General features: G+C 49.0%; 1 protein-coding gene across 1 annotated transcript in view; it reads right to left on the bottom strand.

The window, feature by feature from the left end:
* The window catches only part of RTTN (rotatin), a 2,784,523-nt gene that overhangs the window by 1,857,357 nt on the left and 912,028 nt on the right, over positions 1–15,138 (bottom strand). The window contains exon 20 of the mRNA XM_069620779.1: positions 10,790–10,889. Coding sequence (XP_069476880.1) covers positions 10,790–10,889 — 100 coding nt within the window. The remainder of the gene's footprint in view (positions 1–10,789; positions 10,890–15,138) is intronic.

Here is a 15,138-nt window from a genome sequence, read left to right as displayed (position 1 = left end):
TCGCTTGTTGGAAGGTCTCGTTGAGCGGTATCCTGTCCTCGAAGCTGCCCGTCGCATGGATCCAGCGTGCGTCGAGGAACTCTTGCAGTGGATGCATTTGAAGTCTGCACAGGCGTACCAGGTAGTTTCAGGAGGACATCATCCCGACAAGGGATTTGATGGATCTTACCCTGGCTACGTCCGTGGCTAGCAGGCGTTGCACCTTGCCCAGGATGGCTTTCGTCCTTTTGTCGGATGGCGAGGCCAGCCGTGCCACTGTGTCGAGTTTGGCTCCCAGAAACAGGGCGACCTGCGAAGGGACCAGGTGGGATTTGGGGAACTTGATGGAGAACCCCAGGTCTGTGAGTAGCTGGACGGTCTTCGCTGTGTTCTACGGTGTTCTACGGCAAGCTCCCGTGTCCTTGCTCGGATGAGCCAGTCGTCCAGGTAGGGATAGACGTGGATCCCTTGCAGGCGTAGCCACGCCACCACCGGTGCTAGCTACTTGGTCTTGGTGAATACCCTGGGTGCCGACTTTAATCCGAACGGGAGGGCCTTGAACTGTTAGTGCCATTCTTGAACCACAAACCTGAGGAACTTACGGTGTCCTTTTAGAATGGGGATGTGGAAGTAGGCATCCTCCAAGTCCAACGACGACAGGAAATTGTCGTCCTCCAACTGTCCCAGCACGTGCTGGAGGGTGACCATCCGGAACTTCTGAGCCTTGATGTACTTGTTCAGACGCCGCAGGTCCAGGATGGGACGCCAACCCCCTGTCTTCTTCTTTACGAGAAAGTATCTTGAGTAGACCCCGGAGCCCCGAAGTCTCTTTGGGACGAGCTCGATGGCACATTTCTTGAGCATCGCCTTTACCTCCAGCAGCAGCTGGGGTATGTGGTTTTCCTTCCTGGCCACAGGTGGCACGCGAGGGCACTTCTTTAGAAACTCAAGGGCGTGCCCCTAGGCCAGGGTATCCAGCACCCAACGGTCGGTGGAGATGGACTCCCACACGCTGACAAACTTCAACAGCCGGCCTGCCACCGGGGTGCTTCGGTGGGGGCCTGACGCCACGGTCGGTTCAGTCCTGTTTCAAGGCCGCCTTGCCGCCTTGACCTCCCTAGCGACGACGGCGGGAACCTCCAGACTTGCCCCGTCCTCTATAGGCCTCCTGCGACGAGGAACAGGCCGCTTGACTGTAGGTAGAGGAGCCGCCGCCGGAACCTTTGGAGGCCCCTTCCTTGCCTCTGGTGTTCCGAAATGACGGCCGTCGTTGCTGGACAACTCCCAGGGCCCGGGCTGTCTCCGTGTCCGTTTTGATGGCTTGCAGGAACTCATCGACTGTCTTCCCAAACTGGTTGTACCCATCAAAGGGCATGTCTAACACTTTGGCTTGTAGGTCCTGGCGGAAATCCGTCACCATCAGCCATCCGCGCTGTCTGAGGCAAACACTGTTGCCCAACTGGCGGAAACCGGCGTCAGTTGCCACCGTTATGGCGTGGTCCGACGCCACCTCGCCTTCTTGCAGGATTTCCAGGGCTTCTGCCCTCGTCGTCCGGCAGGAAGTCCAACAAGGGAGCGATTTTATACCAAAGTTCCCTGTCGTAACAGGCAACAATAGCCAGGGCATTGGCCGCCTTAATCGTCGTCGCCGCCGCCGAAGTGATGACTCGTCCCATCGCGTCAAGCTTCTTTCCCTCGCTGGTGCCCCCCCCCCCTTTGGCTTCTTCCTGGTCGCCGCCGAGACGACTGAATCCGGGTTCGGCTGTGCTCTAAGGCATAGAGGGGCCGCATCGGGGACCCGGTACTTCTTTTCGTATCAGTCCCTTTTTGCCAGCATCGTGGACGGGTTCTTGAGGAGGGAGAACCCCTTGTCCCAGATGTCATCCAGTAGAGGTACCGCGAGGACCGTCTTCCTCTTGGTCTCTCGACGTTGATAGAGGAACCCCCCCTTCTTTTCTTCGGGGCAGAGCTGGAAGAGCTTGGATGCCCTGGAGATCATCGCATGGAAGGATCCAATCTCATCGGGTGGGGAAGCCCGGGGAGGGAGGACGACGGGAGGTCCACCCCGCCGTCGCCGCCCTCATCATCCGTGGCCGCCGTGTCCGTGCCCGTGTCATCCCCGCGGACCGTGGATGGGGAGGAGGGTTGAGCAGGCCTCGAGGGCTGGAAGGGTGCAGGAGGATGTGGTGTTCTTGTCTTGGGTGGTGGACTTCCCGACGGACCTGCCCCTGGCTCCTCCGTCGGGGGTCACAGCAACCTAGTCCTTATTTCAGAGCATAAGGATTGAATTGCCATCAAAATGGCCACCGAGTTGTCCTGCGGGACTGGCCGCGACGATTGGTCTGGGGCCCCGTCGGCCCCGCCGTCGCTTCATTCATCCCCCTCGTTGGGATGCCTCTCGACGGGCTGGTCCTCCTCCAAGCCCGTGTGGCCTTCAAGGGCTTCGACAAGTTCCTCCTCGGAGGTTGTGTCTGAATCCACGACGGCCACTGCCCCCCCCCCTCTTTCCCCTCTGGGGGCTTCGTGGGGGTTCTTTCGATGGGCTTGAAAGATGCCTCCCTCCGAGGTGGCAGGGAGATTCTGGGCCCCGGGGCCGCTACCACAGGTGTAACCTCCGCAGGCTGTGCCTGGGTTTCCACGACCTCCTCGATAGAGGCCTTGGCTGGGTGAATCAAGGCCTTAGTCACAGACTGCGTGCTTGTGGCCTTCACCTTGGGGGAGGGCTCCACGCCTCGCTCCCCCTCAGCCGAAATCTTCGAGATAGACCGGGGCCTCTCCAGAAGCTTGGCCGGGTTCTCGGATTTCCTCTTACCCGAGCCAGAGCGTTGGCTCGTGGTCGATGGCGTCAGGGAAGGTGCACCCTGCCTGGCAGCCGAGGAGCCCGACCGTTCGGCGCTCCCGGGGCCACCGACTCGCGGTGCTTAGCATTCTGTTGGGCCCCCGTCGCCAAGGCGCCCTCACAGGACTTAGAAGACCGCTCGGATTTCTTCTTTTTCTTCTCACCTGACGGGCTCTTTGCCTCCAGCCATTTGGCGAGACGAAGATGGCGGTCCCTCATGGTCCGCTCCGACATGTTCCCGCAAAATGCACAGTCCTCCTCCATGTGCATTTGGTCCTCGTGAAGACAGAAGAGGCATAAGGAATGCTTGTCTTCCTTGAACACGTTCTGCAGCTGGCATCCAGGGCAGGCCCTGAACAGCTTCCCGGGCGTCGAGCTCCCTTTATCCTGGGCCATGTCCGGGGTAGGCCTCAGAAACTTCTGGAATCCTCCAAAAGCGTTGTTCGACGAAATCTTCACCCTTGAGGGGCATATAAAAACTTCCGAAACTGGTCCCTGTTGATCGGATGTAAAGACGGTGGGGCTTGAGGCTCAATTTAACCGAAAAATTAGAAATTCTCTTTGAAAAAGCGTGGAAACGGAGCAAAAGCTCGAGAGCTACAACACGAGGACTCCCAACACTTGAACGTGCGGTAAAAATCTGAGGATGGCTGCCGGAGGCGGGGCTTAGGGAGAGGGCAGTCATTGGCTGTGGGCAGTATGACCCAGAGATCAGTGATTGGTTACGGCTCAGAAATGAAACTGATACTGATTTTTTTCTGTACAGAGGATTCCCGGCCTGACGGCGGGGAATATTCATGAGCATGTGAATCCATGCCAGACCCCATGCTGGAGAAAGATGACATGCTGCTTTATGTTAGCAAAGGCCCCACATCCCCCACATATATCCGTACGCTACTGCTAGAAGTGGACCCAATGGCGGGATATATAAACAACTGGAGCAAATCTGAAGTCCTGCCTCATGGCCCAGCTATCCCATGGGATCCGGGGGGGGGTAGCCCCATTTTCTATGCAAACGCACCACATCAAATACTTTGGCATTAATACAAGCGCCTCATTTGATAGCATAGGAGACCTAAACTATCTAAGGAAAATATCCGGCATATGGCAAGATCTCAAAAGATGGGACACGCTACCCCTCTCCCTGACCGGACGAATAAACGCCCTGAAAATTATCTTGTTCCCCAAGCTAACATACATTACGATGATGATCCCAGTCAGCCCGACTACCGCCTCTTTGAAAGAATATCGATATCGATATCGCCTACCAGTACTTCAGGGCGCTAAAGCAAACGGCGCACTAGCGGCCCCCTCCTTAAAGGCCTATTACCATGCGGCTCAGGTATGCTGGATAAAGCGGTGGCTGGATACATCAGACACCTCAGGCTTGAGGTGTATGGAGGTGGGGATGATTAAACTACACAATCCAATTGAAGTTATGGCCACCCCCCCCCCAGGCGAGCCCCCCGCACTATTAAAAAAACACCCAATTCTCGGGCCCACTATCACCCAATGGCACAAACTCAGGGCTGCACAGGGGATTAAAATCCAGCACGTACCGCCTTGGTCCAGCATCAGGGCAATACTAACCTACGGACTGGCACAAAAAATACACCACAAACAATACTCGGAATGGGCCAATATTCATCTAATGGACATAAGTGACGAGGGAAAGCTGAAGACGTTTCAGGGCGCACACACTCAATTGGGACTCAACCCAGGCGACTGGCTCATACCACACCATCTGTACCACTATTCGCCACCACACGGCACAGCCACCCTTACCACCGCCTTCGACACAATCAATCACTCAATCCTCCTAGACCGCCTCCACTCCCTAGGAATTCGTGGAACCGCTCTTTATCGTTATTTGGTACTGATCCTTGAGGAATTATGCTATCCATTAATCTCCAACTATTCCTCCTAAGCTCGACCAGTCGACACGGGAATCCAACAAGGAGCGTGCCTATCCGCCCTCCTGTTCAATCTCTACTTGATCACCCTCCCACCAATAATTCGCTTGCACAACATCCTGTGCTACAACTACGCTGATGACACCCAACTAATTCTGAAACTCCTGAACTCAAATCCCTACTGCCGACCTGACCTGGCCTCCTGCCTCCTTGACATAGAACTCTAGATGACCCAAAGCCACCTCCTGTTAAACCCCTCCAAAACGGAAATCATGGTATGTGGCAACATGGAACTTCTTCCACATCCACTACCCTGGTCATCCGCCATGGGCAAGTCTCCGAACCCCTCCAACTCAGTGAAAAATCTTGGATGCACCTAACACTGTCGCGCCAAGTCAACAACGTCTCAAAGTCCTGCCACTACTACCTTAAAACCCTTTGGCGCATCTTTCCATATCTCTCCTTTCCCAACAGACTCTCCGCAGTCCAATCAATCGTTATATCAAGACTCGACTACACAAACCCCCTATACCTCGGAGTCCACGCGTACCAACTGAATAAACTCCAAAGGGCACAAAACGCAGCAGCCAAATTGCTTCTTGCGCTTGGCCCAAGAGACCACATCTCCCCAGCCCTTAAAACGCTGCACTGGCTTCCAGTAGCCCAAAGGGTGACTTTCAAAACCTTGTGCATCTCGCATCAAGCACTGCATAAAACCGGACCTCAATATCTTCAAGACAAGCTAAAGCCCTACAACCCCCCACGCACCTTAAGATCAAGCTCAGTCGGCCTCCTAGTCATTCCAAAGACAAACTCAATCAGGTTAGGCGGATCATCTTTCTCAGCCTTGGCCCCAACGCTATGGAACTCACTCCCACCCCACATCCGCCAGACTGAGGATTTAATACCTTTCCGCAAACTGCTGAAAACCTGGCTCTTCCCCTAAAACCAACACATACCAAACTAACCCAAACAACCGACAGCAACTCAATGACACCAATCCATCAAACCACCGGATGCGAGAATCTGACAGCGACCCCCAATGTAAACTAGAAGGGCAAACTTAATTAAATTAATAAAGTAGATCAAGCAGTGAAATGGTTAATAAGAATAAATCATATGGGAACAGGAAAGAGATTTAAACTCCCGAAATGGATACAATACATGCGGAGCAAACAAAGTAAATGGCGTGAATGAATTACTTAGAACAAATAACTATATAGTTTGAATGAATGTGGGAATCGAATGAATATGTAGACCGATGAGTATATGGAATGGATGAACATGTTGAGTGGTGGAGTGTGTAGAGCAGGCTGGGTGTGTAGAACGGACAAGCGTGTAGAGGGGATGAGCGCGTAGTACAGGGAAGCGAGTAGAACGCAGTAGTGCGTAAAACAGATGAATGTCCAGAACGGATGAGCTTAAACGGGATAAGTGTGTAGAAAAGACGAGTATGTGAACCTGGTGAGTATGTAGTGCACATCAATATGAATAACGCATGAATATGGAAGTGCAGAGAGTGTGTAGACCTAGCGAATGTACAGAGCGGAGGAGCGTATTGAGCGGATGAGTGGATAGACCCGACGAATGGATAGTATGGATGAGTGGACGGAGTGGATGAGAGGATAGAACAGTTGAGAGGATGAGTGGATAGGGCGGATGAGTGGATTGAGTGGACGAGAGGATAGAACGGTTGAGAGGATGAGGGGATAGAACGGTTGAGAGGATAGGGCGGATGAGAGGATGAGTAGATAGGGCGAATGAGAGGATGAGTAGATAGGGCGGATGAGTGGATAGGGCGGATGAGAGGATGAGTAAATAGGGCGGATGAGTGGATAGGGCGGATGAGTGTATGTGTGGATGTGTGGATAAGGCGGATGAGTGTTCGAGCGTATGAGTGGATAAGTGTACAGAGTGGATGAGTAGATAGAGCATATGTGTGGATAAGAATACAGAGTGAATGAGTGTACAGAACAGATGAAGGTATAGAACAGAGGAGTGTAGAGGTGAATATATAGGACAGGATAGTGCTATTGAATGTGTGAAAGGCACGAGTGCTTAAAGCAGATGAGTGCGGGGAGCAAAAGAGCATGGGGGGACGAGTGCGTAGGGGGGGACGAGTGCATGGGGGGGCGAGTGCATAGGGGGGGGCGAGTGCATAGGGGGGGGCGAGTGCATAGGGGGGGGCGAGTGCATAGGGGGGGGCGAGTGCATAGGGGGGGCGAGTGCATAGGGGGGGGCGAGTGCATAGGGGGGGGCGAGTGCATAAAACTAGTGAATGCTTAGAGGGGGAGAGTGCGTAGAGGAGCATGTGACGAATATAGTATGATTTAGAATGCAGAGAATGTCTGAAAGGGCATATAACTCATCTTATCTCACCACCACGCTTACTCTCTCCTTACATCACCACTCAACTAGAACACAGAGATACTATGACACCATTCGGTATAACTGCTCTCATAGCAACACTCGCTGCTCACTCCACATCATTCTAAGTAATCACTGCTGGTTACACACCCCCAGCCAGGCTTTCTCCTCAGGCCTAACGCAGCCACATCCGATCTGGAGAAATCCTGCCAGAACAAACACATATTCCTGACCTCTCTACCGGCACACCTATCGCTAGAAAGCAGCTATCACACGGATCCCGCACGAGCTGCACACATACCCGGTGCTCACACGCACGCTTTTTTGACTATCTCTACTCCTACTGATATGAACTTCGGTTTCTCAAGGGCGTTCAACCTACCAGCGCCTTCATACCATATCAATGGTATATAAGACACTATATAAATGCAAAATAACAATAACAATAACTGACCCCAGCCCCCTCTAAGACGAAGATGGAACAACACCCTGACGCCTTCCCACACCTATGCACCTTCTACCAAATGGCAATTCCGGCCACCAAAGCGGAACCACAGACTAGCCCGCACCTGCTCCGAGGACCTTGGGGTCCAAATCGAGATGGCAGACATTCTGAAATACTTCATAGCCATCCCTCTAATTTCCACAAATCTAAAGAATAGAGAGATCCAATACAAAATCATACATCGGGCATATTTCACCTCCACAACACTCCACAGGATGGGAATCACCCAATCAAACGAATGCTGGAGAGTGCGCGGATCCACAGGCACGATGGGACACATTATGGAACTACCCCAAGATTTCCCAATACTGGCGGGGGGGTGCTAAGGCAGATAGAGGGCATCAACGGGGCCATGGTTGCATTCACTCCTGAGGTAATGCTTATGGGGACAGATACCAACGTCTTACATGAGGACTCCCTCACCTGCACAATCATTGGCTTAATACTCTTTACAGCTAGAACACTCCTGATCATTCACTGGAAGGCGAAGGCCCCCCGTCAACTTAGCGAACACAGCTCCTATCGAAAACATGTATAATGGAGCTAGCAGTGATGGCAAGGAAGCAGACACTCAACCCCACTAGGGCAATAAAATTCTCTGAACTCACAGACAAGTACACATAAGAGGCTTGTTGAATCGTTAAGTTGTTGATGTAATTTCTGGGGCATGAGAGTTAAAAAGGGCTGGGGGGAGGATGGAAAAGCTGACCTCCCATACACAGACAAAAAAACTCTTGAAGGAAAACTGTTGATGACAGCGACATCATTGAATTATTCTATGAATTAGTGTGTACCGTGCCATGTTTAAGAAATGCCAATAAAAAAGATGTTTAAATAAAAAAAATTTAAAAAGGATGAGGTGGGAAAAAATATTGGATGACTAACAATCGACCCAAGTGTGACATACTGTCAACAGCTGTGAGTGAAATTGTGCCCTTTACACAAAGGAACACTTTATAGAGCAACAAATCCACCAGGGGGCTGTGAGGTACAGGGTGGCAAGAGTGCCTGAAGCTCTCCTGTCACCCTGCAAAAGGGACAGCAGCCAAGCACATAGTCTTAATGGTCCAAAGCTGCAATGGACCACAGTTGGGTGGTGGGATCAAATCGTCGCAATCAAAATCTAACCCCAAATCAAGACACTATTGCGCTTGAACAAAGGTCTTAGAAACATTATACATAAGGTCCTTCAAAAATCAGGCAACTGAAAACAAAGACCTTTGCTCACAAAAACTAGTTCAAAAGGCACTATACAAAATTCATAACAATGTGCATAACGCACAGAGCAATCCACGGCCAAGAAGCAGAGTTCCTAAATGAAAAAATAACCGTCTACCATCCGACAAGATCACTCAGATCAAGCAACGACCTTCGCTTAGAACCTAAACCCTAAAATAAAATTCGGAGGATCATCTTTCTTTCACCTGATGGCAATAAACTGGAATGTCTACCAAAAAAACATTCGCAACACAAGGGATCATCTGGAATTCAGAAAACTACCTAAAACGTGGTTCTCTGAGCCAGAACTAGAAGGAAACTACTAGGAAGCATAGACCCAGCTGGAAACAAGATCCCCAAGAAGTAGCCCATGACCCCCAACTTAATCTTCCCCAACTGGAGGGGAGGGGGAAGACGCCCCAATCACCCATGTCCACATACAGCTAGTCCACAGTGGAGTCCTAGGTAGGTAAGGACCCTACACGGGACTGGCAGGGAGTGACCAGACTCCTCTAACCCAAACATCGCCAACCCAGGGCGGGGGAACTCACCTGCATCAGCCAGATACACATACCTCTAGAGAAATGCAGTGGAAAACAGCCACTTCTTAATGTGTCTGGCAACTAGGCGGACAAATTACACCACCAAACACACAGGATAATCATGGATGTTGAGCGCAGAAACGCAAAGTTGAAGAGGTAAGAAAAAAACAGCTAACCCAACTCTAAAACCTCAACCTTCTGCATACACTTCTCATACAAATACTCCCACAACCACTTTCTCTGCACAGCAATTTACACGTACGTCACCACATTGCAACAACTAACACATAACCCGACAACAGCACACAGGGAAGTCGCACCGACCCAAAAACCGCACTTAAGCTCAGCGAACGGTACAAACCGAACTGAAGCTGCCAACAGGATATCCAAACTCTCACTTTCCTATTCCCACTACACTCTAACTACCCCACTCCCGCCCTTTTCGGATCCGCCACAGCGCCTGGGGACCAATCAGGTGGTGAAAGTGCACGGTACAAATACCTTTCACATGTAACATATATTCTTGTATAAAAATAGGTCAATCAAAATTGGTAATATACATTAAATATATTATTCAAAGGAAATCACACATACATATGACTCTGTATAGAAGTTTACACTCCACTATAACAAGAAACCAGAGAACACAATTGTGATTGTGTTCCTGATTTTTACAGATGACACCATGTACCAGAAATAGTTATTGATTCAATTTTGGGAGACAGGTTGCCATGTAGATTAGTACAGTAAACGCTTTTTGAACCTTAGAATTTAGGGATTAGGTGCCAAGACTATGCAAAAGGGTTCGAAATTTGGCTCACCAGGCCCACTTGTGCATTGCAAACATACACAAGACATTACTTTTAGAGTATTTGAGAATGTTAATAAAGAGGAATGTTAATAAAGAGTAATTAAGACACATCTAGCACACATTTAAACATAATGGATCATACAAAACGGGCACAAAATTAAAGTGTGCCTCTTCTGTGGGAGAAAGATTTGCAGTGCGCTGTGTACTTACTCCTGGATCCCCAGTGGTAGCTACTACCAGCAGGTTGATGCCTACCCCCGAACCCCCACACCCCTGCCCCCGGCAGCTGGTTTTAGCTCCTCGCTCATCATAACCCCAAATTATGACCTTAATTAACTGTGATAATAAACAATAGTATTGTTTTAGTTTAGGGAGGAATTGGTATAGCATGTCCCTATCGCTACATGGAGAATTGCAAGGATAAGCCCTTTCCAAATTAGAAATCAACAGAGAGCATTGTGAGTGTTACAATTCATAATCAAAAAGGTGCACATATTTAAATAGAAGCAGGGTCTCCTCAAATACTCTGGATGAAACCAGAACACACATCAAACAACATCTGGCAAATATAACAGTCATAAATAAGGAACCACTCTAGCTAAATAGCAGCATTACCTTGCATAATTACAGCTAACTGCTCGGCTGCAGATTTTCTTAAAACGAGGTCAACTGTTTCTGAGCTCAAGATTTCATAAACCTTTTTGACAGTTTCAGCCTGTGAATAAAATTGTAATGTTAGTATGCATACTTTTAGCTGAACAAAGAATATTATAAATATATATCACAACAGAAACTGTCCTATCTCGCCAGGTTACTCAAATATTCAGCTTATCAACAGAAAAGGAACAAACTTGGTATTCAACAATTGCAGCAAAGCCAATGCTTACATCTGTGTGTAACTGTACACATACATATACATATGTAGTCCTAAACAGAGTAGAATAAAGGTAAAAACAAAATATGTACCACTCAGTAATGTTCTGATCGATTAGTCCGTTCTCCCGCAGGTTGCCCAGTCTAGATTCATCTTCTCCAGTGGCAGGTGTCTTCCAAAACATTTGAAGCCACCAGAGAGCACGGTTCAGATCCATGTGTGCTCTTCAAGTTAGGTGCTCATGACGCCTGAAGTGATATCAACGGAACTACATATGGGCTAGCAGCAATCAATGACCTCAGTATTGCCTTTTCTCTGGCTCTCAGCAGCCGAGGGACTGCAGACTACCAAAAGATGAACAAGCTATCCCATCATGAGGGGACGGCTGGGAGGGAGATGAAGCTGTTGATGCAAACATGTGCCATAAAGCACATTTAGCGGCCTGACAAATGCCCTAAACGTGGACAACCTTCTGCAGCGGGGAGGTCTCGGTTAGGATGGGCGATAGGGCCTTCAATTAGTTCCTACCAAGCAGATCATAACAGTCCAAAATGCAGGGGGCAACTGACCTAGAAAGGGTCTATTTAGTAACAGCCAAACCTGTCCTCAACCATAGATGGATGAGTCGGAGGCTAGAAGACAGGAAGTAAATCTTCTGTTAAAGATGGAAATCTAGCACAACCTTGGGAAGGAAGTTTGGTCTCGTTCCCAGATACAGCTTCTTCCTAGAAGCAAACAAGATACAGGGGGAGGACAGAGCTTGGAGCTCATTCACATGTTTATCTGAAGTGATGGACGCCAGGAAAATAACCTTAAGGGTGAGTAATTTCAGAAATCAAGATTTAAGGGATTTAAACAGAGCCACCATGAGAAATGTTAAAGCAAGGATTAAGCCTCTTGAGAGCCAGCAGAACAACAAGAATTGGAGAGAACATTTGGAGTAGAGTGAAATTTCCCTTGACAAGCTATGTGTCCCCAAGAGACCCCTGCATGGAAAACTGCCTGGGGCATAACAGCTCACATTTCTTGTTGACTCAGGAGGTGAACAGATCTTCGTTGGGGAACTCCAAAGGGTGAAGATTTATCCCACAACTTTGTGGCAAAGCTCCCAACTCAAGGGTGGCGGACAGATGCCTGCTTAAGGCATTTACAATCACATTCCCTATATTGTGAAGATGGGAAGGTAAAATAGAAACGGTGCGCTCCAGAGAACCAAACCATGGACTGATTTCATTACAAAGAGGCAGCAACGCAACACCACCTTATATTTTGGGGTAATTTCTGGGCACCAACATGACCTTCAGGATCATGACACACTTGCCCCATACAAACACCCCCAGGGCCAGAGCTTGAAGGCCTGCATTTCCAGCAGATTGTTCTTGTGCCTCATCAGGAGATGACAGTTTGTTCCTGGTCACATCATTCAGGTGAGCATCCCAGACCTTTCTGTGAGGCATCCAGGATCACTGTCTGTTGAGGCCAACACTGACAAAGAAGCAATCCCTTCAGCACGTATTCTTGCTGGGTGCACCAAAGGAGGTCATGTGGCACTCTGTTTAAGACCACTTATCGATCCGTCATATTGCCCTGAAACTGAGACCATGGTCAAATCATTCCCCACTGGAGTGACACACTCAACCGCAAGTGAGCATCATGAAGATGCAAGATGCTACGTGACTAAGAAGATGCAATAAAGCGGAGGCCGGACCAAACTCTGCGATCGAAAGAGGCAGAACATCTGAAAAATGTTTGCCATTCAGTGCCAGAGAAGAAAGGCCACATACATGTCTAGAAACGCTGCTAACATTTCAAAAGATTAGAAAGATGTGACATGGGAGACAGAAGCCTATGCTCTAAAGCAGAAAACCGGTCTTATGAGGTATGCCAACACCAGATTTTGGGTGCAACTAAAATGAGTCAGTTCTCCAAGTAGGGAAAGAGGGGAATCTTGTCCCTCCTGAGACACGCTGTCACCACAGCCAACAGGCTGGTGAAGACCCTGGGGGCAGATACAAGACAGAAGGGCAGGGACTTTAACTGAAAATGGGTGGCACCAAACATGAACCTCAGGCAATACCGTGCTTCAGATGCATCAGCAACTAGAAATAATCAACCCGGAAGTCCAGTGACAGCAGTACTCCTGTACTTCAAGGAGCTGGAAGATCTAAGCTAAGGTGACCATTTTTAACTTACCCTTGACATGTAGATGTTCAGCAGCTTGTGATGATTCTGGACAATTCAGCCCTTCTTCCCCCAAGGGGAGACACCCCCTTTGAGCCTAGAGAGGTGAGCCCGGTCAGCAAGACCGTCCCTAGGGGTCTGGGCAAGTGGGACCTCGCTGGGAATGAATCCCATCTCAGGGACAAGAGCTCCCATCCCGATAAGTAACTCCCAGTCCAAAGTACATTATCTGCCTATATGCTAAATGCAAAGACTGTTGTTACTTCTGTTTTGAAACCACCAAACAGTGACATTTCTTTATTCTTTTTAGCTTCAGGTAATGCTGGAGCTCGCCTGAACACCACAGTCAAAGAAGGACACACCCTTTTCGTGTATGATAACGTACATAGAACCAATAGAAACTTTGAATCGGAATGAAACTCCTATGCAAGCAGGAGAGAGACTCCTTCTCGTCAGAGGCTTGCCATTGCGTAGACGCCCTGGAGGGGTGGAGCCACACTAGACTGCAGAGCCAGCGGTGGCGTGGATAGCGAATGAATCACTAGCCGGAGACTGGAAGGCTGCCATCATGAACGACCGGGAAGCCAAGGTCTGGAAAGAGATGGAGAAGCAACCGTATCACCAGGTGGTATGACAACAAGGAAGCTGTGGTGGGCCGCAGGCCTGTTCAGACGCTGAGACCTGATTGCTGAAGGGAGCCTAGATCCCCAGGGTTTGCATAAGGAGTACATTTACTACTTAGACGTGTGACCGAAAGAAAGCAAATGCTAAAGAGGAAAGAATGCAATTGAGAGGTACGAAAACTGATAAACAAGGCTGGGGAATGCAACAAGGTTACGGGAGCTAGACACACTTGATCAGAAAGAAAGCAAGTACATGAGAGGGCCATAGGGCTTCAGAGAGCCCCGAGAAACTAAGACTGTCAAAGCTGGGAAAGCCATCAAGGTTAAGCAAGCCTGATAAACCAGAGTGGGCAGGCATTCAATTTAAACCAAGTTACAACACATCCTGAAAATCAAATAGACTAACATTTGAGGCTGGTTGAGTCTAATGAACTCATGGTGGCAACAGTAAAGATACACAAGTTATCACAGTTCAAGGGTGTTTATTAAACTGTAAATGCAGGGTGGAAAAACACCTAATCTAAACTGAAATCTAAGATGGGAGCAAGCCTCGACCATCAAATGAAAATTAAGGCAGTCCTTGTGGCGTTGTGTCAAAGTAAAAGGCATATACTAAAAAATAAAAAATAAACGTTTGCCAAATCCTTATAAATAATTACAGAAAGAGTGTGGGATAGGGTTTTCAAAAAAGAAAGAAGTGTTCACAAATAATAAGTCAGGATGTGATTGCCATGGTTCTCCAGTTGCCACGTTTTGAGCACGGGACAAAGTGGATCTCCTGAGCACAGCACACACTCTAGCTTTACCAGCAGGAGCCGACAGTTCCGTATCAGCTATCACGTTCTTCGATTTTTAAGTCTCTTTTCAATAAAGTCTCTTGCCTTCGTATTCAACAACAGACAGAGTTCCTTTCAAATGGACTTTGGGTGATCATTTTTCACCCCCATATCTCCCTTGGCTGGGCTCAGACCCAAACGAACAGGGAGACAATTCACTTCCCCTGGTCTTCCAATACTTCTTGCATTCACAAATCTTAATGCCTTTTTAAACAGTTCTTCAGACTTCACCCCTTTTTTGGCGGCTTCCATCTGCCGGGTTCATTCTTGCCCACTTTTACAGACAGTTCACTGTTTACACTCCTCGGTCGGGTTCACTTCGGTCACTACACTTTTCATAGGAACTTCAGGCCTCGCCCCTTTTGTCAGCATCCCTCTGCCGGGTTCACTCTTGCCAACTTTTACCAAACAGTTCGCTATGGACATCCTTCGGTCGGGTTCACTCTTGTC

This window comes from Ambystoma mexicanum, chromosome 5q (assembly GCF_040938575.1).
Source record: "Ambystoma mexicanum isolate Mex_15411 chromosome 5q, UKY_AmexF1_1, whole genome shotgun sequence".
NCBI classification, from domain to species: domain Eukaryota; kingdom Metazoa; phylum Chordata; class Amphibia; order Caudata; family Ambystomatidae; genus Ambystoma; species Ambystoma mexicanum.
The sequence above is the reverse complement of the archived record's forward strand: the minus strand, read 5'-3'. Positions and strand labels throughout refer to the sequence as shown.